General features: G+C 36.1%; 1 protein-coding gene across 4 annotated transcripts in view; it reads right to left on the bottom strand.

Moving 5' to 3' along the window:
• HDAC9 (histone deacetylase 9) overlaps positions 1–15503 on the bottom strand; it is a 269880-nt gene that overhangs the window by 177834 nt on the left and 76543 nt on the right. For 3 of the 4 annotated variants that reach the window (XM_053944744.1, XM_053944753.1, XM_053944761.1), the window contains exons 8-11: positions 15362–15484; positions 13092–13302; positions 12465–12682; positions 2852–4097 (exon numbers count right to left, since the gene is read on the bottom strand). In XM_053944744.1, the coding sequence (XP_053800719.1) occupies positions 3777–4097; positions 12465–12682; positions 13092–13302; positions 15362–15484 (873 nt within the window). In that variant the 3' untranslated portion in view covers positions 2852–3776. Of the gene's footprint in view, positions 1–2851; positions 4098–12464; positions 12683–13091; positions 13303–15361; positions 15485–15503 lie in introns of those variants that run through there. The other variant, XM_053944734.1, reaches the window with a different exon arrangement.

Genomic DNA, 15503 nt, shown 5'->3' with positions numbered 1-15503 from the left:
ATGATAATGAAGATGGAATGAAGAGAGTGCACAAATGAGTGGTGGTAGTGTCTGAAGTGCTCGTGCTTCGCGGAGGCATTCAGCTTTTAATCCTATTTTGTTAATGCCAGAAGATGACAAAAAGTCTAATGTTACAGAATCTATATTCCAGTAATGTGTCTCTGAGTATGTAAATATTATGATGGATTTTCCTTCATTTATTAGCAATTACTTCTAAATTTCAGCTATCAGCTATACTGGCTTTATTTTTTGGACAATGGGACAGAATGAGCATATACATTAAAAAAAAGAGATGCACATCATCCTGGGAAGAAAATAAGATATGTGAATAGTATTGTATTATGATTATTTTCTTCATTATGGTGCTTTAATGCATGGCAAATAATTCAGAAAAAAATCTAGGTGCAGTCTTCAACACAGGAATGTTGTAAATTGGAAACATTTATTCTAATGTTCTTCTAATTCTAGCACAGGTATTTAAACAAAAGGGCACCAAATAAAATCCCTGTTATGAAAGCATTATTTACTTAAAGACATACAATTCTAAATCCACTATGAACTATTAGGCAAGTAGTACAATGTTATATTGTTAATACTTGTTTTAAGTTTTCCTCAGCTAAAACTTGACCTTTTATCTATTTTGGGGGGTTGTATTGCTGATGAAACATTATGCTGCTGCTATAGCAGTGAAAATAATTGAATTTGATTTACAGAACTATTTATTTTTACACATTTACATTGTTGAAACAGAGATTTTATTTTAGTTAAAGTTATACCAGAATCAAAGCTTCATAGAGTATTTGGAAACGATTGAACAGTTATAAAAACTAGAATGCAATAGTTTTCTAAACTCTTTTGGTAGTAATAATTCATGTACTGTAGCAATAGGGATTGTTTTGCAGTACAAGCTCTCTCTCTGTGGATCCTAAGTAAAGTTCAGGAAATGCCACAAAGTTATGTAACACCTTGTCCTGGATTAGGGCAAATTTGGGAGCAAATCATCTTCATGGAAGTTCTCTACATTGTGACTTCACTATCTCATGCAGTTGCTTTGAAGTCTGCCAAGTTCATGGATTCCCTCTCTCCCAGCTTATTTACAGGTGGACTTTAATTTTGCAAAGGTCTTGATGAATACCGAAGTGGACGGTACAACCACATTTTCAGATAAGGGGTCCAAGCAGGTATTAGAAATATCACGTAAATTATTACAGTTTGTCTGAATTTTGGATAATTAGAAGCTGAGGAACTGGGATTCACTTTTACCTTTCCTGTATGGTATGATCACATGTTCAAGACAAATGCTGTGATGGGAAAATGAGCATGCATCAATACTGTTCCACATTCACTTAAACTTATAATGGCTGATGTAGGATAAAACAAGAGACCAAAAAGAAAGACTTTGTGTAATTATTGTAAGAATAGTGTAATAAAAAACTTTACTCCTGAAAGTTTAAATTGTTTTGACAATGTGTAGCAAACATATTTGATTGTACAAAGCAAAACCACTGCTAAGTTACCAAATTTACACAAAGTCAAATATCTGGAAGGGGATCTTTTAAAAAAAAACTTTATTTGAGAAAGGAAAAGACTTATATCAGAAGGCAAAAAAAGGGAACATACAAACAGAATATATTTACAACACAAAACAAGATCACCTCTAAGGGTGTAAATTATAATAAATACAGTAGATTTAAAATGTAAGAGACAATAATCAATTAGAAATGTGGTTGTTTTAACCCAGTTTTCCTTTTCACTGGTTCCAGGTAGTTTCTCTTATTTTAATTTTATCCAAATTTGAAAGATTCTGAAGTTAAAGTACACTAATGTATTGCGGTTTCTCACCTGAATGACATTATAAAAATATCTTTTGTCTTCTGTGAATACACGTCTTTCAACTGATATTGTACAAAACTCTTCTCAATTGCAAATTTCTCCCCAAATGTATTTTAAAAGATGCACTATCCCTTTTTGATGAAGCTGGAGTCAGATTTCAAAGAAAATTAAAAATATACAGAATGGGAAACACATATAATTTCACTTTTATAGCCTTCACTTTTTGAATGTAAATGTAATGTTTTTCATCTAGGATGGAGAAGGATTTCTCTTCAAATATGAAGCACACATAAAAATCACCTGTGTTTGTCTCAATTAAATATTTTTCTATCTATTGAGGCCTTTTATGTTAAGAGCAACTATTTAGAAGTTTGTTTGGAGATCTTCTAGGAAAAAGGATAATAGTTGCAACATTTTAGAAGAGATTGAATAGTATTAGAACATAATGTAAAAAACACATGCTAATAACATATTTTAGAGCAATTTCTACATTTGGCAAAACAGCTATCTCTTTTGAAACTGGATACTGCACCTTAAAATACCTCAGCTTTAGAAATATAAATATTTTTAATAGAAAAAAAACCTGACAAGGAGTCCAGGTCAGTTTGGGATTATCCATATTAAAGGGGATCTTAATACAATGAATCTTTAACTAGCTTAACAAAAGTAAACCTATAAAACAAGGTAAACATATCAAAAGGGAATATGAAGGAAATGTTTCACTGGAAAGCTTCCTTAACAATTTCCCTACTCGCTTTGTTATTTTCTTTGACAATAAATCAATTCATAGAGTGCCTTTAAAAACAGAGGGAGCGCTGCCCCGTCCCCCCTGCCCCGCATTCCTCAGCACATGAATCACTTGGGCTTCCTGTTTCCATAAGGCATTTCCTGCCCCCCCCTCCCAAAATCACTTTTCTACAGGAGAACAGCAGGGACCTGACAAAGTATCGCCTTAAATAAACAGGGCCTTACACTGCACCCAGCCTGGCTCTGCTGGCTGTGAGGGATGAGCCGGGCTGCACACACGACCGTGCCTTTCAACTCCGCCTAAAGCTCCCAGACAAGCTGAACCTGCCTTTTGTCAAGGTGGTATTTTATGCACAGTTGTTATTTTAGGATTTGTCCATGAGACTCCATTGTAAAGGTTATGAGATATTGTAAAATTAGTCTTCATTTAAAAAAAAAACAAACAAGTGATTGGATATCAGATGATAACGATAACAGTTCTGTGCTTTCTGTGCAATGTCCTAATAACTGACTGGAGCCACCTAATGCTGCATTTTGCTTCTCACCAGTACTCGCATCTGCTGCATTTAAGGATGTCTCTGTGGACATTATCATCAAATAAGACAAAATGAAAAATTAACCAAGCAGTGCAAAAAAGAAAACAATGCAATTTTAAAACAGTGCCTTGCCTTGCCTCTTTATATCCACCTTGTACTTTTCTCTAAATTAACTTTATACACCAGCCTGAGACCACCACGATAGCAGTCAGTACCTGTCTACTGGGGAAAAGAATACCCTAACATTAACAGTGTTCAAGACTATAGTATGATACAATATATACAGACAGCTGAAAGCAGAAGTCAGAGGATTCAAAATCAGAAGAATGTTTCATCAATCAGGTCTGGAAACTAATTCCATCAATTGCTGATCTCAACAGGCTAGGTGATACGAGTTCTCTTTCACTAGGACTAAGCGATGTAAGGTAATTCTGGTCTAATACAACGTCTATCAGCTATTACTCAAAGATTTATGTAGCATAATTGATTGCAACAGATATCTTCTCAATTAGTGACCATAAGGATGAGCTTCACTATGTTTTCAAGTGTACATACAACACTTCTGCATTTGTTAAATTCTTTGAACAGTAAATCAGGATTTGCTAGCTCGGTGAATCAAAACAAAATTGCTTACCAAAGCCTAGAAAACACATGTGATGTTCAGATAATAACCTTAATTACAAATCCTGGAGCTAAATCTTTGCCTATTACCTGTTGCATAAAAGCAGCTTGCTCCCCAGATTCCATTTGCTGGGTTTGAACATCCTCATCACTGTCCAGTGGCTCCTCTTTGACTTTCACAGCCCCCACCTGCTGTCCTATTCTTTCATCCACACCAGCACTGCTGCTCTCAGCCCTAATGCTGGCACTGCTGGAGGGAGCTCGCTCTTCCTGCATCGAGTGATCTCCATGAAGCTCTTCTTCAGCTTCCTCCAGGTGACCGCCAGGCTGCTTAAGCTGCTCAATGGACTTAGAGAGCATCTGGAAAGAGAAGAGGGGAACAAGTACTGACTCCTTTCACTGATGCCAAGCACTAAGAAGTACTAGATCTGCATGGATGAAATTAAAGTGACCACAGCAAACCCATGTAGCCATGCACCATCAAAACACTGATATATCCAGAAAAAAGAACAAAAGTCCCTAAGCAAAAGGACACTTTTTATTCTGCAGCAGAAAATACCATGTTTATAGATAATGAAAAACATGACACATCTGTTAGACTGTTACAGCTGGTAAACTAGAGAAATTAGTCTTCCCTAGTTTTTCTTCAAACATGAATGCAGAAATACCATCTTACAGTTAATTACAACAAAATAATAAAGGAACACTAAGATATAAGCACAAAATAATAAAGGAACACTAAGATATAAGCAAACTAGTAATCTGGTTAATATTTTGTTATAGGCAAATTAGAGAATTTTCACACAAACATCTCTATCAATTAAAGCATGAAGGCACTGAAAGCCAATAAAGGAGAAGTGACAAAGAGCTGGTGTGAGTCCCCTATTCCGTGGCACAAGGATACTACAAGCACGTCTGTGCATGACTGGAAGGACTACAGCCTTTGTGGTGCACCATACAGGTATTCCAGTCCCAGCAATGATGATATAACACAGCTCCCGAGGCAACACCAGCTCTAGCCCAGTAACTGCTATTTTAAAGCTCTGCAGAAGTGCCGGATGCCTGAGCGTTGCAATCATGTGCAGTTTGTGTTTTGCTGTTTAAGATTAAGCCAATGCATTCCAAAATACTCCAAATATAGTCCAAAAACCTAAACTGAAAAAAATCCCCACTTTTTTGAAAGAGCCAGAAATCAGACATGTAAGTAAGAAGTTGCAGGATCAAGTGAGTAACTATCGTTTATTCAACTGGCCTACTCGATTTCAAGTAAATACTGTTTTGTATCATCTAAATCAAATATCTTGTGAGGGGAAAAAACACCTTTTACCTTTACTCTTGCATATTTTCCTCTTCCCATCTGTCTCCCCCAACCATCTGTCATGTCTTTCAAACTGAGTTTTAGCTAGTGTTATATACTCAGTTACTGAGTATATGAATGACTTCAGGATGTCTATTTTTGTCACAAACCATGGACCATCCAGTTTCATTCAGCTTGCTAATGCTTATAGAAAAATGCTGTGTTGTCATGTAAACTGTGTTCAAGAAGCTGCAGCTGGATTTAGGAAATCCCATGAAGTCAACAAGGAGAGTTGAAAGATCCATTTATACAATTCCAGTTGATGCTCTGATGCATATACCTCATACCAGTGGAGAAACAAATTCCTCACAGGAAGCCTGTCTGGCTATTGTCACAGCAAACCTTCATTTTTGAGGTGTAATGGGAGTTTAATGGCTTACTAAAAGGAAACAAATAAAAAATCCCTCTTCATTACCGTAGTAACTGGGAAATCACAATGTGAGTACCCTGCAAGTTGCAGGAGGCATGCCCTTACTACTTCAACTGATGTGGAGAGTCTCCTTTCATTACGCAGCATCTGAAAAATTTCTCAGATCAAACCTATAAATCTTTTCCAGTTGTTTCTCTGTTTCTCAGGGGATGACACTGACCAAGAATTTACTAAATCTGACTACATGTAATCAGTTCAGGTACACCCCTTTCACTTATTATTATTATTATTATTATTATTATTATTATTATTATTATTATTATTATTATTATTATTGTTGTTGTTGTTGTTGTTGTTGTTGTTGTTGTTGTTGTTGTTGTTGATTAGTTAACCATTTGTGGGGAGCCTTCCCCACTCCTCAAGCAGGAAGAGAAAGGCAGGTAAGGCTGCATGGCTGGCTGCAAGTGAGCAAATACAAGCTGAAGCATCTGTGTGACAGATAATCATATAAACTACAGGAATCACTGAGGCTGATCCATCTGTAAACCATTGCCTATGCCAGTTACTTGACACCAGGTGGGTTTTTCTGCAGGGGAAGCTAAGAGAAAATGAGTGCACACCCACAGCAAAGTTAAGACACATATTTAGCTCATTACTGCTCTCCTTTCTTTTATGCTTTTTCACTTTAATGTCAGGCTCTTTCTTCTTTACACTGCTGTATGGGTACAGATCTGCTGCTGAGCTTTCTGAGGCAACACATGATAGACTGCAGTATAGAATCTATATATGGATCACCTTCAGACACTTCTTGCATGCAATCAGTGAAGAGAACAAGCACATGTAAGGGGGCTGCAGAGACTTAGAGTGGAATTTGTGTGCATTTCAATTTGCTGTGTTCATGTTTTGGACCCTTCTCACATGCTGTGGAACTCAGCAGGTGATTTGTCCAGATTTAAGCAACAGGAGGAGATAAGCAAATTACTTTTTCTAAAACTCTGTGAAATTAAAGTCTTTATATATTTACTCACTAGAGTTTAAAAAGTGCATTTATATTACCTTTTCTACCAAAAATTTTATTAAAAGCATCCTTTCCACTGTGATTTTAACTAAGCCTCAGGCAAGGGGCTTTGAGGCATTAGAGTCATGTCTTCTCATATGGTGAAGCATGATCAAATTGCATGGATGGAATAGGGAGGACATGACCCAAAACCTAATAATCCCTTCTACTGCTCAGACTGCTAAGCCACAGCTAACTGCTTCTCTGTATCACCACAATGGTTTTATATTTGTTCAAGTTTTTTTTAAAGACAGCTCGGCCCCATCCTATTCTAGTAATTATACTAGTAACATTACTGGACACTTCTCCTAAGTCAGAAACATCTAATTTTAAATTATATCTCCTAGTGGTAGTACTGTATCTGGAAACATGTGAAGATAGCAGTTAAGAGTCAGTACTTCTATCTTCTCCATCTAAAGATGGGTTACACAGCAGAAAATGTTCTGAATGAAATGCTGCTCAGGTCCTTTCATTGCACAACTGGATACTTTTGCTCACACTCAATGTTTAAACCTTTCACTTTAAACCCCCACTTGCCATTTTTTTCTGACTTTATCTGTAGCTACATGGAGGAATTTCTCCTAATTTTAATGCATCTATTTTTATTTTGAAAAAGTGATTGCTTAATCAGAGTTTTAGTGGGATTATGTTCAAAGATAATAACAAAACCATAGTTTATTTCCCTAATAAAGTAAGGGTTGCACATATTGGTGATACTTTACCAGTATACTTTACTGCTATCACCTATTTCAATTTAAGTGGTCACTAAAAAAATGCCTTCATGCTAATATAACCATTATATTTTTTGCTTTTATCTTCAGGAAATTAACCTATAAGGGATATGCATGACTCAAAGTAAATAGTATCAGCAGGAGAGGAAATATTTACAGATATCAATTCCATTGTATAACTGAAAGAGTCTAATCAAAGAAAAAGACATCAAACATGGTTGGTTGTACAGAAAAATTGAAGACTAAATAATCTGGACACTGCAATAGACCATTTAATAGGTCCTTCAGCTGCAGCCTCCATCATTTTTTCCTTTGAAATTATATGCTCTTGTAAAATACAATGTTTTAAATAAGATGTCTTTACAAAGAGACAAAATCACTAAGTCCTGCAGCAGCCAACCAACACGTTTCCATCCTTGATTAATTGTTCATTTTAAGTACATGGCAGTAATTTCTAAGAACTCATATCTATTCTTACAGAACACTTTTTCCCATTCTCCCCTATGGCAGTCAGCTTACCAGCTATGTGTGTTGTACATACATTGTTAGCTGGCCCCTGCTTCCTGCTGCCTCTGTTACTCACGTAGTACCAATATTTCTAAGGGATGTATTTAACTTTCAAAATCATTCTTCTGCATTATGGCTTAAACATTAGTTCTCAATAAAGGAGAAAATGTTCTGGGCATTTTCCAGTTCCAAACAGACAACAGTTTCTTTTAGTTTTTGCCCAAATAATCCCCTACTATTAGCAATATTTGAAAGATTATCTCTTACCTACAGAAGATGCTAGTCAGATTTGTAAGCTGCAAAGCCAAAACCTCAGTGTAATATGTTTAATGAAGGTAGATTGATATACTGCTGCTGAACCTGGTCTTCCACATTCCATGAAACATCATTCAGAGAAGTGAATGATTAATCTGGAGTTAACTGTATCTTTTCAATATTCCTACTGGCAATAAATAATAGTTCTATTTTTCTATCAACATAAATTTCTGTATTATTTTTCATCTTTTTTAAAGAGATATTGGTAAACTGAGAACACCATCCAAGTACTAATAAATATTTGCTTCCTATATATTTTTTTTACCTCACAGGCTTTACCAACTGACATCTTAGAATGAAAATTGAAATTCAGGTGTTTCTTTCAAAAGCCATAACATTATCCATATAACTCCCATACTTTAGAGCACCCACCAACTGCCCCATTATTTTACCCTTTACTTATCCAATACAGTGAATTTTACCATGGAAAACAAATTGCCAAAATGCTGTGAATACACAACTTAAGAGCACAAATAGGGTTCCTGCATTGATCAAATAAAATTTTGGACCCAGTGAAGACTTCAGCTTCAGTAGTGGCAGGTTTTATTCATCATATATGGTAAAAACAACTTCTAAAGACAGATAGCTTTGTTCATGTATTTTCACATTATGATTTCTGAGATTTTCTTGAACACAGACTTCTGCTAGGGGCTTTGCATTTAGATTAGTTAAATCAAAATCCTCATTTTTTTCTGCAAGTGGTTGGGTCAAAGTTTTCTAGATAGAGGTATACACAGTAATATCAAGATTTTAAGTTTTTTTATTGTAGCAGTGGTCTTTTGGTATCCAATTGCACTAATTTTAACTGGGGGTTTTGGACTTTGGTCTCCCTTTATTGAGCAGAATGAAGATCTGCAATGGTGATCAAAGGGCGTTATGAGGAAATAAGCTGTCATTTGGACAGAAGTATATTAAACCTGACAATGGCAAAGCTGGTCTTCCCTAAGACAAGCTGAGTTCAGGTTACTTCACATTCATTATTAATTCTGGGACAAGGGTCTTTACCTACTTTTGGAAGAGATGTCAACATTTGAAGAATTTTTTCAGAAGGTCAGTGTACTAGATCCCACAGGTATAAATGTCAGACTTCAGTGGAGACATATACCATTTCCCACATCAAAAGCCAGGCATCTGACAGCTGACCAGAAATAATCCATAGGGGATCTCCTCTTTGCAAGTAAGGACAGAGGCACGCCTTTTGGCAATGATTTGTTTCTTTTCAGAATGTAAATGATCCAGGGGAATCCTTTACCTCTGACCTATGTTAGATTTTGCTTGTTATCACCCTCACAGCAGCACTGGCTTGCTGCTGAAGTATATTTTTTCCTCACCAAATTAAAAAAAAGTGAGGGTTTTTTTTTTTTTTAATACAAGATAAATACATGAACAATGGGGTGAGAAAAAGGTGGTTCTCTTTCTCTTTTTGTTGTTATACCTATAAGTCAGCCAAAGAGATCAGTCCAAAACCAGTTATCAGGGTGTGATGACACATGCCCTATCATCTTAGCTCAGGGCAAACACACAAATTGTGGGTTCAGTTGAATACTAAGGACTTAAGGACTTGAAGACCTAAACATAAGAAATAAAATGTTAAGGAAAATAGAAAACAAAAAAAGAAGATATTAATTTGCTCTAAGATCTTGGTCAACTAGCATTTCACAGTCTTAACAGTTTAAAATGGTTCTGGTCTTTTATTACCAAAACTTTTAGGGTCATTGATTATTCCTTATTAAAGAAATACTATATGTATTTTCCATTACTGAAAAGGCAGGACTTATAACTCTGTGCAGATTTCATTATACAGCCCACGAATAGAAGAGTAAAGGACAGAACAACAGAAAAACCAAGTTCATGTACTCACTTGATACATGCCCAGATTTATCCTAAGAAATAAAATATTTAGTTGCTTTCCTATCTGGTCTAGGATATCTACTGTTTAAAGTTTCAAATAGCTCTAATTCTGCTTTGCAGAGTTTGATTGTAAACCTGGGCAAATTATGTAATGAAAAAATAACTTCTACTGTGAACAGAGGCAAGTTTTAAGACTGAACAAAGTATATTCTACCACCCTAGCAGAGATCAAAAATCTTATGTTCAATCTGAAATTTAGCTGAAAAGTTAAGGAAGATACATTTAAATTCACTATTTAAAAGCTACCCCATGATTTGATCTTTTTTTTTTACTCTCTTGTATATTGGCTACCCTTAAATTCCAGTTTATAAAATTCAGGTTCTGCAAGTACTTAAGAAAGCCCCCTGGCTTTCTGTGTCCTTGCAGAGGACAGACACATGGTTAGAGCACTGACATTTTTCAGTACTATTCTTCAAAATGGTTCTTCTGAGCATGGAGAAGAATCTAGATGCTGCAAAGTTTAAAGTCTGATAAAACACACACATCCTCAGAAAACCCAGTGCTTCTCTGGCTGCAACATGATCTCATTCCTCCTCAGGCATTTGCTGCTCTGAGGAGTTACTGTGCTCCTGAAGAAGCCTGGTTGCTCTGGAAGTAGGAATAAAGGAGACTGAGAAGCTCTTGGGGAAAAGTAGGTTATGGAGGTTCAAGGGAGAGGCCCTAGAATAGACCTAAATTTCCACTCTCTGCATATGTATATGGACTATACTGTACAGAATAAAAGCTAGATTCACCAGTTTTGTCTCTTCATCGCAAAGAACCATGTGAGAATGAAGGCGTATTTCAAGTATGAGAGGGAAGTATTCTCATTAGTGCGTATTTTCACTGTAGTTCAACTGAAACAAAAATTTTTACTGAAACAAGCATTATCGCAAACCAGCTCCAATCTTTTTTCTTCCTTATCCCATCTGTCTCTGGTAAGATGCAATGCATTCCTAGTCCTACGTGACTAGAACTATATGGTTATGTGCCTCAAGTTTAATTTTCATACTGAGGACAAATGCTCATAATGCCACATCACATACCCCCAAATGCCATGGTAAAATTTATGACAATAACCATATTAACTAAGAAAAACACATCAGTGGGGTTCTTTGCTTTGTGAGGAATGCATGAATTGATGGGTTTGTAGTATAAAGACTCAGTACTTTAGCAGTTAAAAATTCTTTTTAGACAATTGAGGGAAGGTGAAATATTTTCAAAACCTGAGGCTACAAGATATGCATATGCCATCTTGATTAAACATATGGAAAGCATACTCAAAGAAAAGCCAACTGGAGTCCTAGTTGAGTAATCAAAACACCCAAGCTGAGAGGGGTTAACATGCAAGGATCAGCTCTGAACTTTGAAGTTTTCTGGTCTTCATTTTTCCTAATTAAGACAAGATTTAATAACCAAACCACTGTACAAAGTATGTACTTAAACTCTAGGTTTGTTTCTAATTTTGTTGGGAATTCTTAGTAGTTTCCAAAGAATCAGTAACCCCTGGGAAATTCACCCAGTAAGTAAGGTGGATTGATTTTTTTTTTCCTTAGGTACAAGAACTGAACGTCCACTTTTCATCTTTTCTTCTTTGACATTGCCTCTTATATATAGTTATTGAATAACACTAAAACAAAAGAAGACAGCTAAAGAAGTGCAAATAATATCTTTGTAATACTAGTGCAGCTTCAGAAAACAACTTGTGGAAAGCTGTGTGCTAAGTGCAGAAAAATGTTCTCCAAATTAAAACATGCAATTACTTGCATATATTAATATCAGAGCAGGTAGCAACCTGATTTTGTTGTAAAAGTATAGCTTCCTGATAAATCTATTTAGAATCTGTTCTTTTTTTATTAATGGATGGTCTCTTTTCTTCGTTCCCTTGCCCCTGCTCAGAATAAGGTGTTACTGTAGAGGGAATTTGTACTACACGATTCAAATCTGTGTCACGTACCAGCAACGGGACATTTTTCTCTTTCTCCTTATATGGTCATTTTATATCACCATATAGGTAACAAACTTCCATGTTACTCACAGAGAAAAGTCAGTTTGATAAACACTGATTAAAGTTTGTCCAGATGTTTAGTAAGCTTCATATGTAAACCCATCCATTTAATAAGCTGATCTGTGTTCAAATGAGTTACCTATTTATGCAACATTCTGGTCCACAATAAGAAAAGTTTCAATACAATTCAAAAGCAGCAAGTCATTGCTGCAGCTCACAAGTACACATCAATTTTTAAGACATAATTTACCATTCAACAGGAAAACACCTGTCAGGTAAAACTGTAAGCAACTCTATTTTGTTAAATTGTAGCCTATTTCAGAACCTTAAAATTAAGATCCATAGAAATGTATATATCAACTATGCATAAACAAAAACGATACTTCTGCAAGAGCCTCTCTATTGTCCATGATGACATGGCACCAATAACTAATCTTCATTGTTTGTTTTCACCTTTAACTTTATTGGAAATTCTTTACTTTGGGAACTCACCTTATTCATATGGATCTGCTGCTGGTACTGCTTCTGCTTCTCCAAAAATTGCTGATGTTGCTGCTGGATGACCAGCTGGGCCAAAGTACTCTGAGGAAGAGGAGCTGACTGGGTTCTGTTCAGTGGCCTGTGACGAGGCAGTTTGTGGGCAGCTCTTATGCCAGGTGAGACTCTCTCCTTTGCTGCTAAAGGAGACTGTGGATGAAGAGGAACCGCTCCTGCAAAACAGGGACATTTCGCTCCTGTGAAAAACAACAAACTAATAGTTCTAACAGGAAAGAAAGCTTTCAGTAAGAAGAGGGGTGTGTATTGCAGAACTCTGCATCTGCACTGATGCAGTGGGACATACATCACGTGCCTCGCCATGCTGGGAAGTTCAGCTGCTGCAAAAGAATGTGATGAAGTAATCATTTTCTCTTTTCTGTAATCATTGAATTCTCTCAGGCTAACAGACTGGAACAGAATCACTAAAAGGGAAAACAAAGATGCTGTCCTTTTTTCTTCCACCCTTCCACTTTTCCCAAAAGTTAGGATGTATGGTATTTGTATTACCTCATTTAGTTAAAACCGAACACAAATGTCATTAAAAACATCTTAAATAAGTATTGCTGGAGCTTTGGTCATTACCGGTCACAAGAAGTTTTTGCTGTCTCATTTGTTCTTTCAGTAACAGATGCTGCAAGAGAGCTTGGTGGCTGCTGTTTGGCTTTCCTTCCAAAGCAATGTGAGGATGAGTTGATGATGGAGGGATGTTTCCTCCATACTGTCCAGCCAAGGCCACTCCTTGTCTAAGTGACGGGGTCTCCCCCTTCTGCTTTTCTTTGAATGACGATGAAGCCTGTCAAAGAACAATAGCATTGGTAACTGCTTTTCAGAGAAGTAAGTGGTCATTTATACCTCTCCTTGATTAGATGGTCTTAGGTCTTCATGAACACATACAGAAGAAAAGGTTAACATCCCTAACTTACACTTTGACCATGAGATGAAAAAGAAGAACATGCCAGTTAAATGTAACACTGTGAGAAACTGAGTACTGAAACCAGTTGAAAAAAAAATCAGCAGTAAAAGCCAAAGCATAAGGAATTACTAGTTAGAACATTATTAATGCAAGGATGGGACCTATCCTTAAAAATCCTAAAGACCTTTGCACAGCCTCCTGCACATCAGAGGATCAGAGGAAATAGTTTGCATTGAGTTTGAAATAGGCAAGGCTTGGTTTTTCAAGTAACTTTCCATCACACAGCAAGCCAATCAGCAAAACAAAATCGTTACCTGTAGTAGTGGGAAGCTATTACTTTTCCTGGAGCACTCCCTGACTCCCTGAAGGACAGCACAAATGTAAGTTTTACCCTTTGCAAAGCAAACTTGTACAATTAAACTCTCATCTACAGAATCATCAAGAACTGTTTTATGTGTGTGGCATTTTGAAGTGCCTTATAAATTGCACAGTTAATGATTTAAAGCTTTTGGAAGTTTTGGCCCTTCATCATTGCAAATGTACTTTATATTACTTTGTTCTTTGCCTGTTAAAAAAAAACAAAAAAACAACTTGAAGCGGTAGTTCAAGCAGAATAACAATTCTTACAGCCAGAATAATAACCTAACAGAAATATGCACGTTGAGGCTTGCCGATAACCACTTATGGTAAGTCATAGTAAAAACAGTATCTCAGATAATATGAATTCCCTTAAATTCTAAAATAAGGTTTTCACTAATTTTTTTTTGGTGTAGGCTTACTTCACACTGCTATCTCCCTCCCCTGAAAAACAAACACCAAAGTAAGCTTTACATTCAATTTGCAACTGCTTGTTCTAGTAACAGAAATAAACATTACTTGTATAAATCAATCCCTTTGTTTTTTCTAATGCCAAAAGTAATATTTGGTGCTAGTTGGCCACATCAAAAGCTTATAAGATTTGAGTGAGCAAATGAAACATATTTTCGTTTCTTTTTAATGTTATAAATTTACTTTGAAGCTAGTTGAAGCTAGTTATATTTTTGTGAAATAGCTAAGAAAATTTTGATATCCTCTGAGAAAGTAAGCATTACTTTTCATGATGTTCAAATTTTCCATCCTTCAAAAACAATAATTTGCTAATATTTCTAGAGAACTGATTTCAGGCTTACATAATTTTCTTTGCAAGGTTCTGTACCTGATGTTAAAATGTTAGATTGCAGCAGTATATTACTGCTAAGAACAGTAAATGTATTGAAATAGCCATAAAATAACATGGAACTTTGACTTAAAACTAAATTTAGCACTGCAATTAAGTAGCATTATTACAAACCATTGTGGATTGTATAGATTTATTTTTTTTTTCCTCCACTGAAACCTGTGCTTACAACCCCTAATTTCTTCATAGAAGTTACCAATTCCCACACTGTTGTATAGAACTGCCACATATCAGTATTTTTACTTTGTTGTTGTTGTTGTTGTTGGAAAGCAGGGAAATTTTGACCTGCTCTAAATTTTGAAAGTAGCAAAATTTTTGCGTACTTTACTGAGCTAGAGGAATATTACATTCTTTTCCTACAATGTTCCAGCTCAGTTTAGGTCATTACTGGAATCTCATTAAAATGTTATAGGCAGAAATTATCATATAATCGAAACTTTTATACTAAATAATCTCCTTATATACTTCTTGCCACATCTGAAATCTGTTATCTGGCATAAATGCAATGCATGTGGCCCATACTTAGCTAAGATCCACATTGGCACTTGTTTATTTGAGATCAAGAATGAACATTGCTTTCAAGTTGTGCCCAATGCATAGAGAGGTCTGGTTCCTACTCTGAATTGCTTGCATACCAAAATGCTAAAAATATAAAGAGAACAATCAGAAAGTAGGTTTTCTGGAACCAAATGTATGCAGGAAGGCTTGAGACTGTTCACTCACACTGATTTGAGGTTGTATTGCTGGAAGTCCCAAGGTAATGTTGGGCAGAGAAGGGGATGTGTACAGACTCAACAAGTTCACTGATTCATCCTGTATCAAAAGGCGTTGCTGGGAAACCAGGTGCTGGAATAAAGGGGAAAAC

This window comes from Vidua chalybeata, chromosome 1, assembly GCF_026979565.1.
Source record: "Vidua chalybeata isolate OUT-0048 chromosome 1, bVidCha1 merged haplotype, whole genome shotgun sequence".
NCBI lineage: Eukaryota > Metazoa > Chordata > Aves > Passeriformes > Viduidae > Vidua > Vidua chalybeata.
This window is presented reverse-complemented; position numbering and strand designations above follow the sequence as displayed.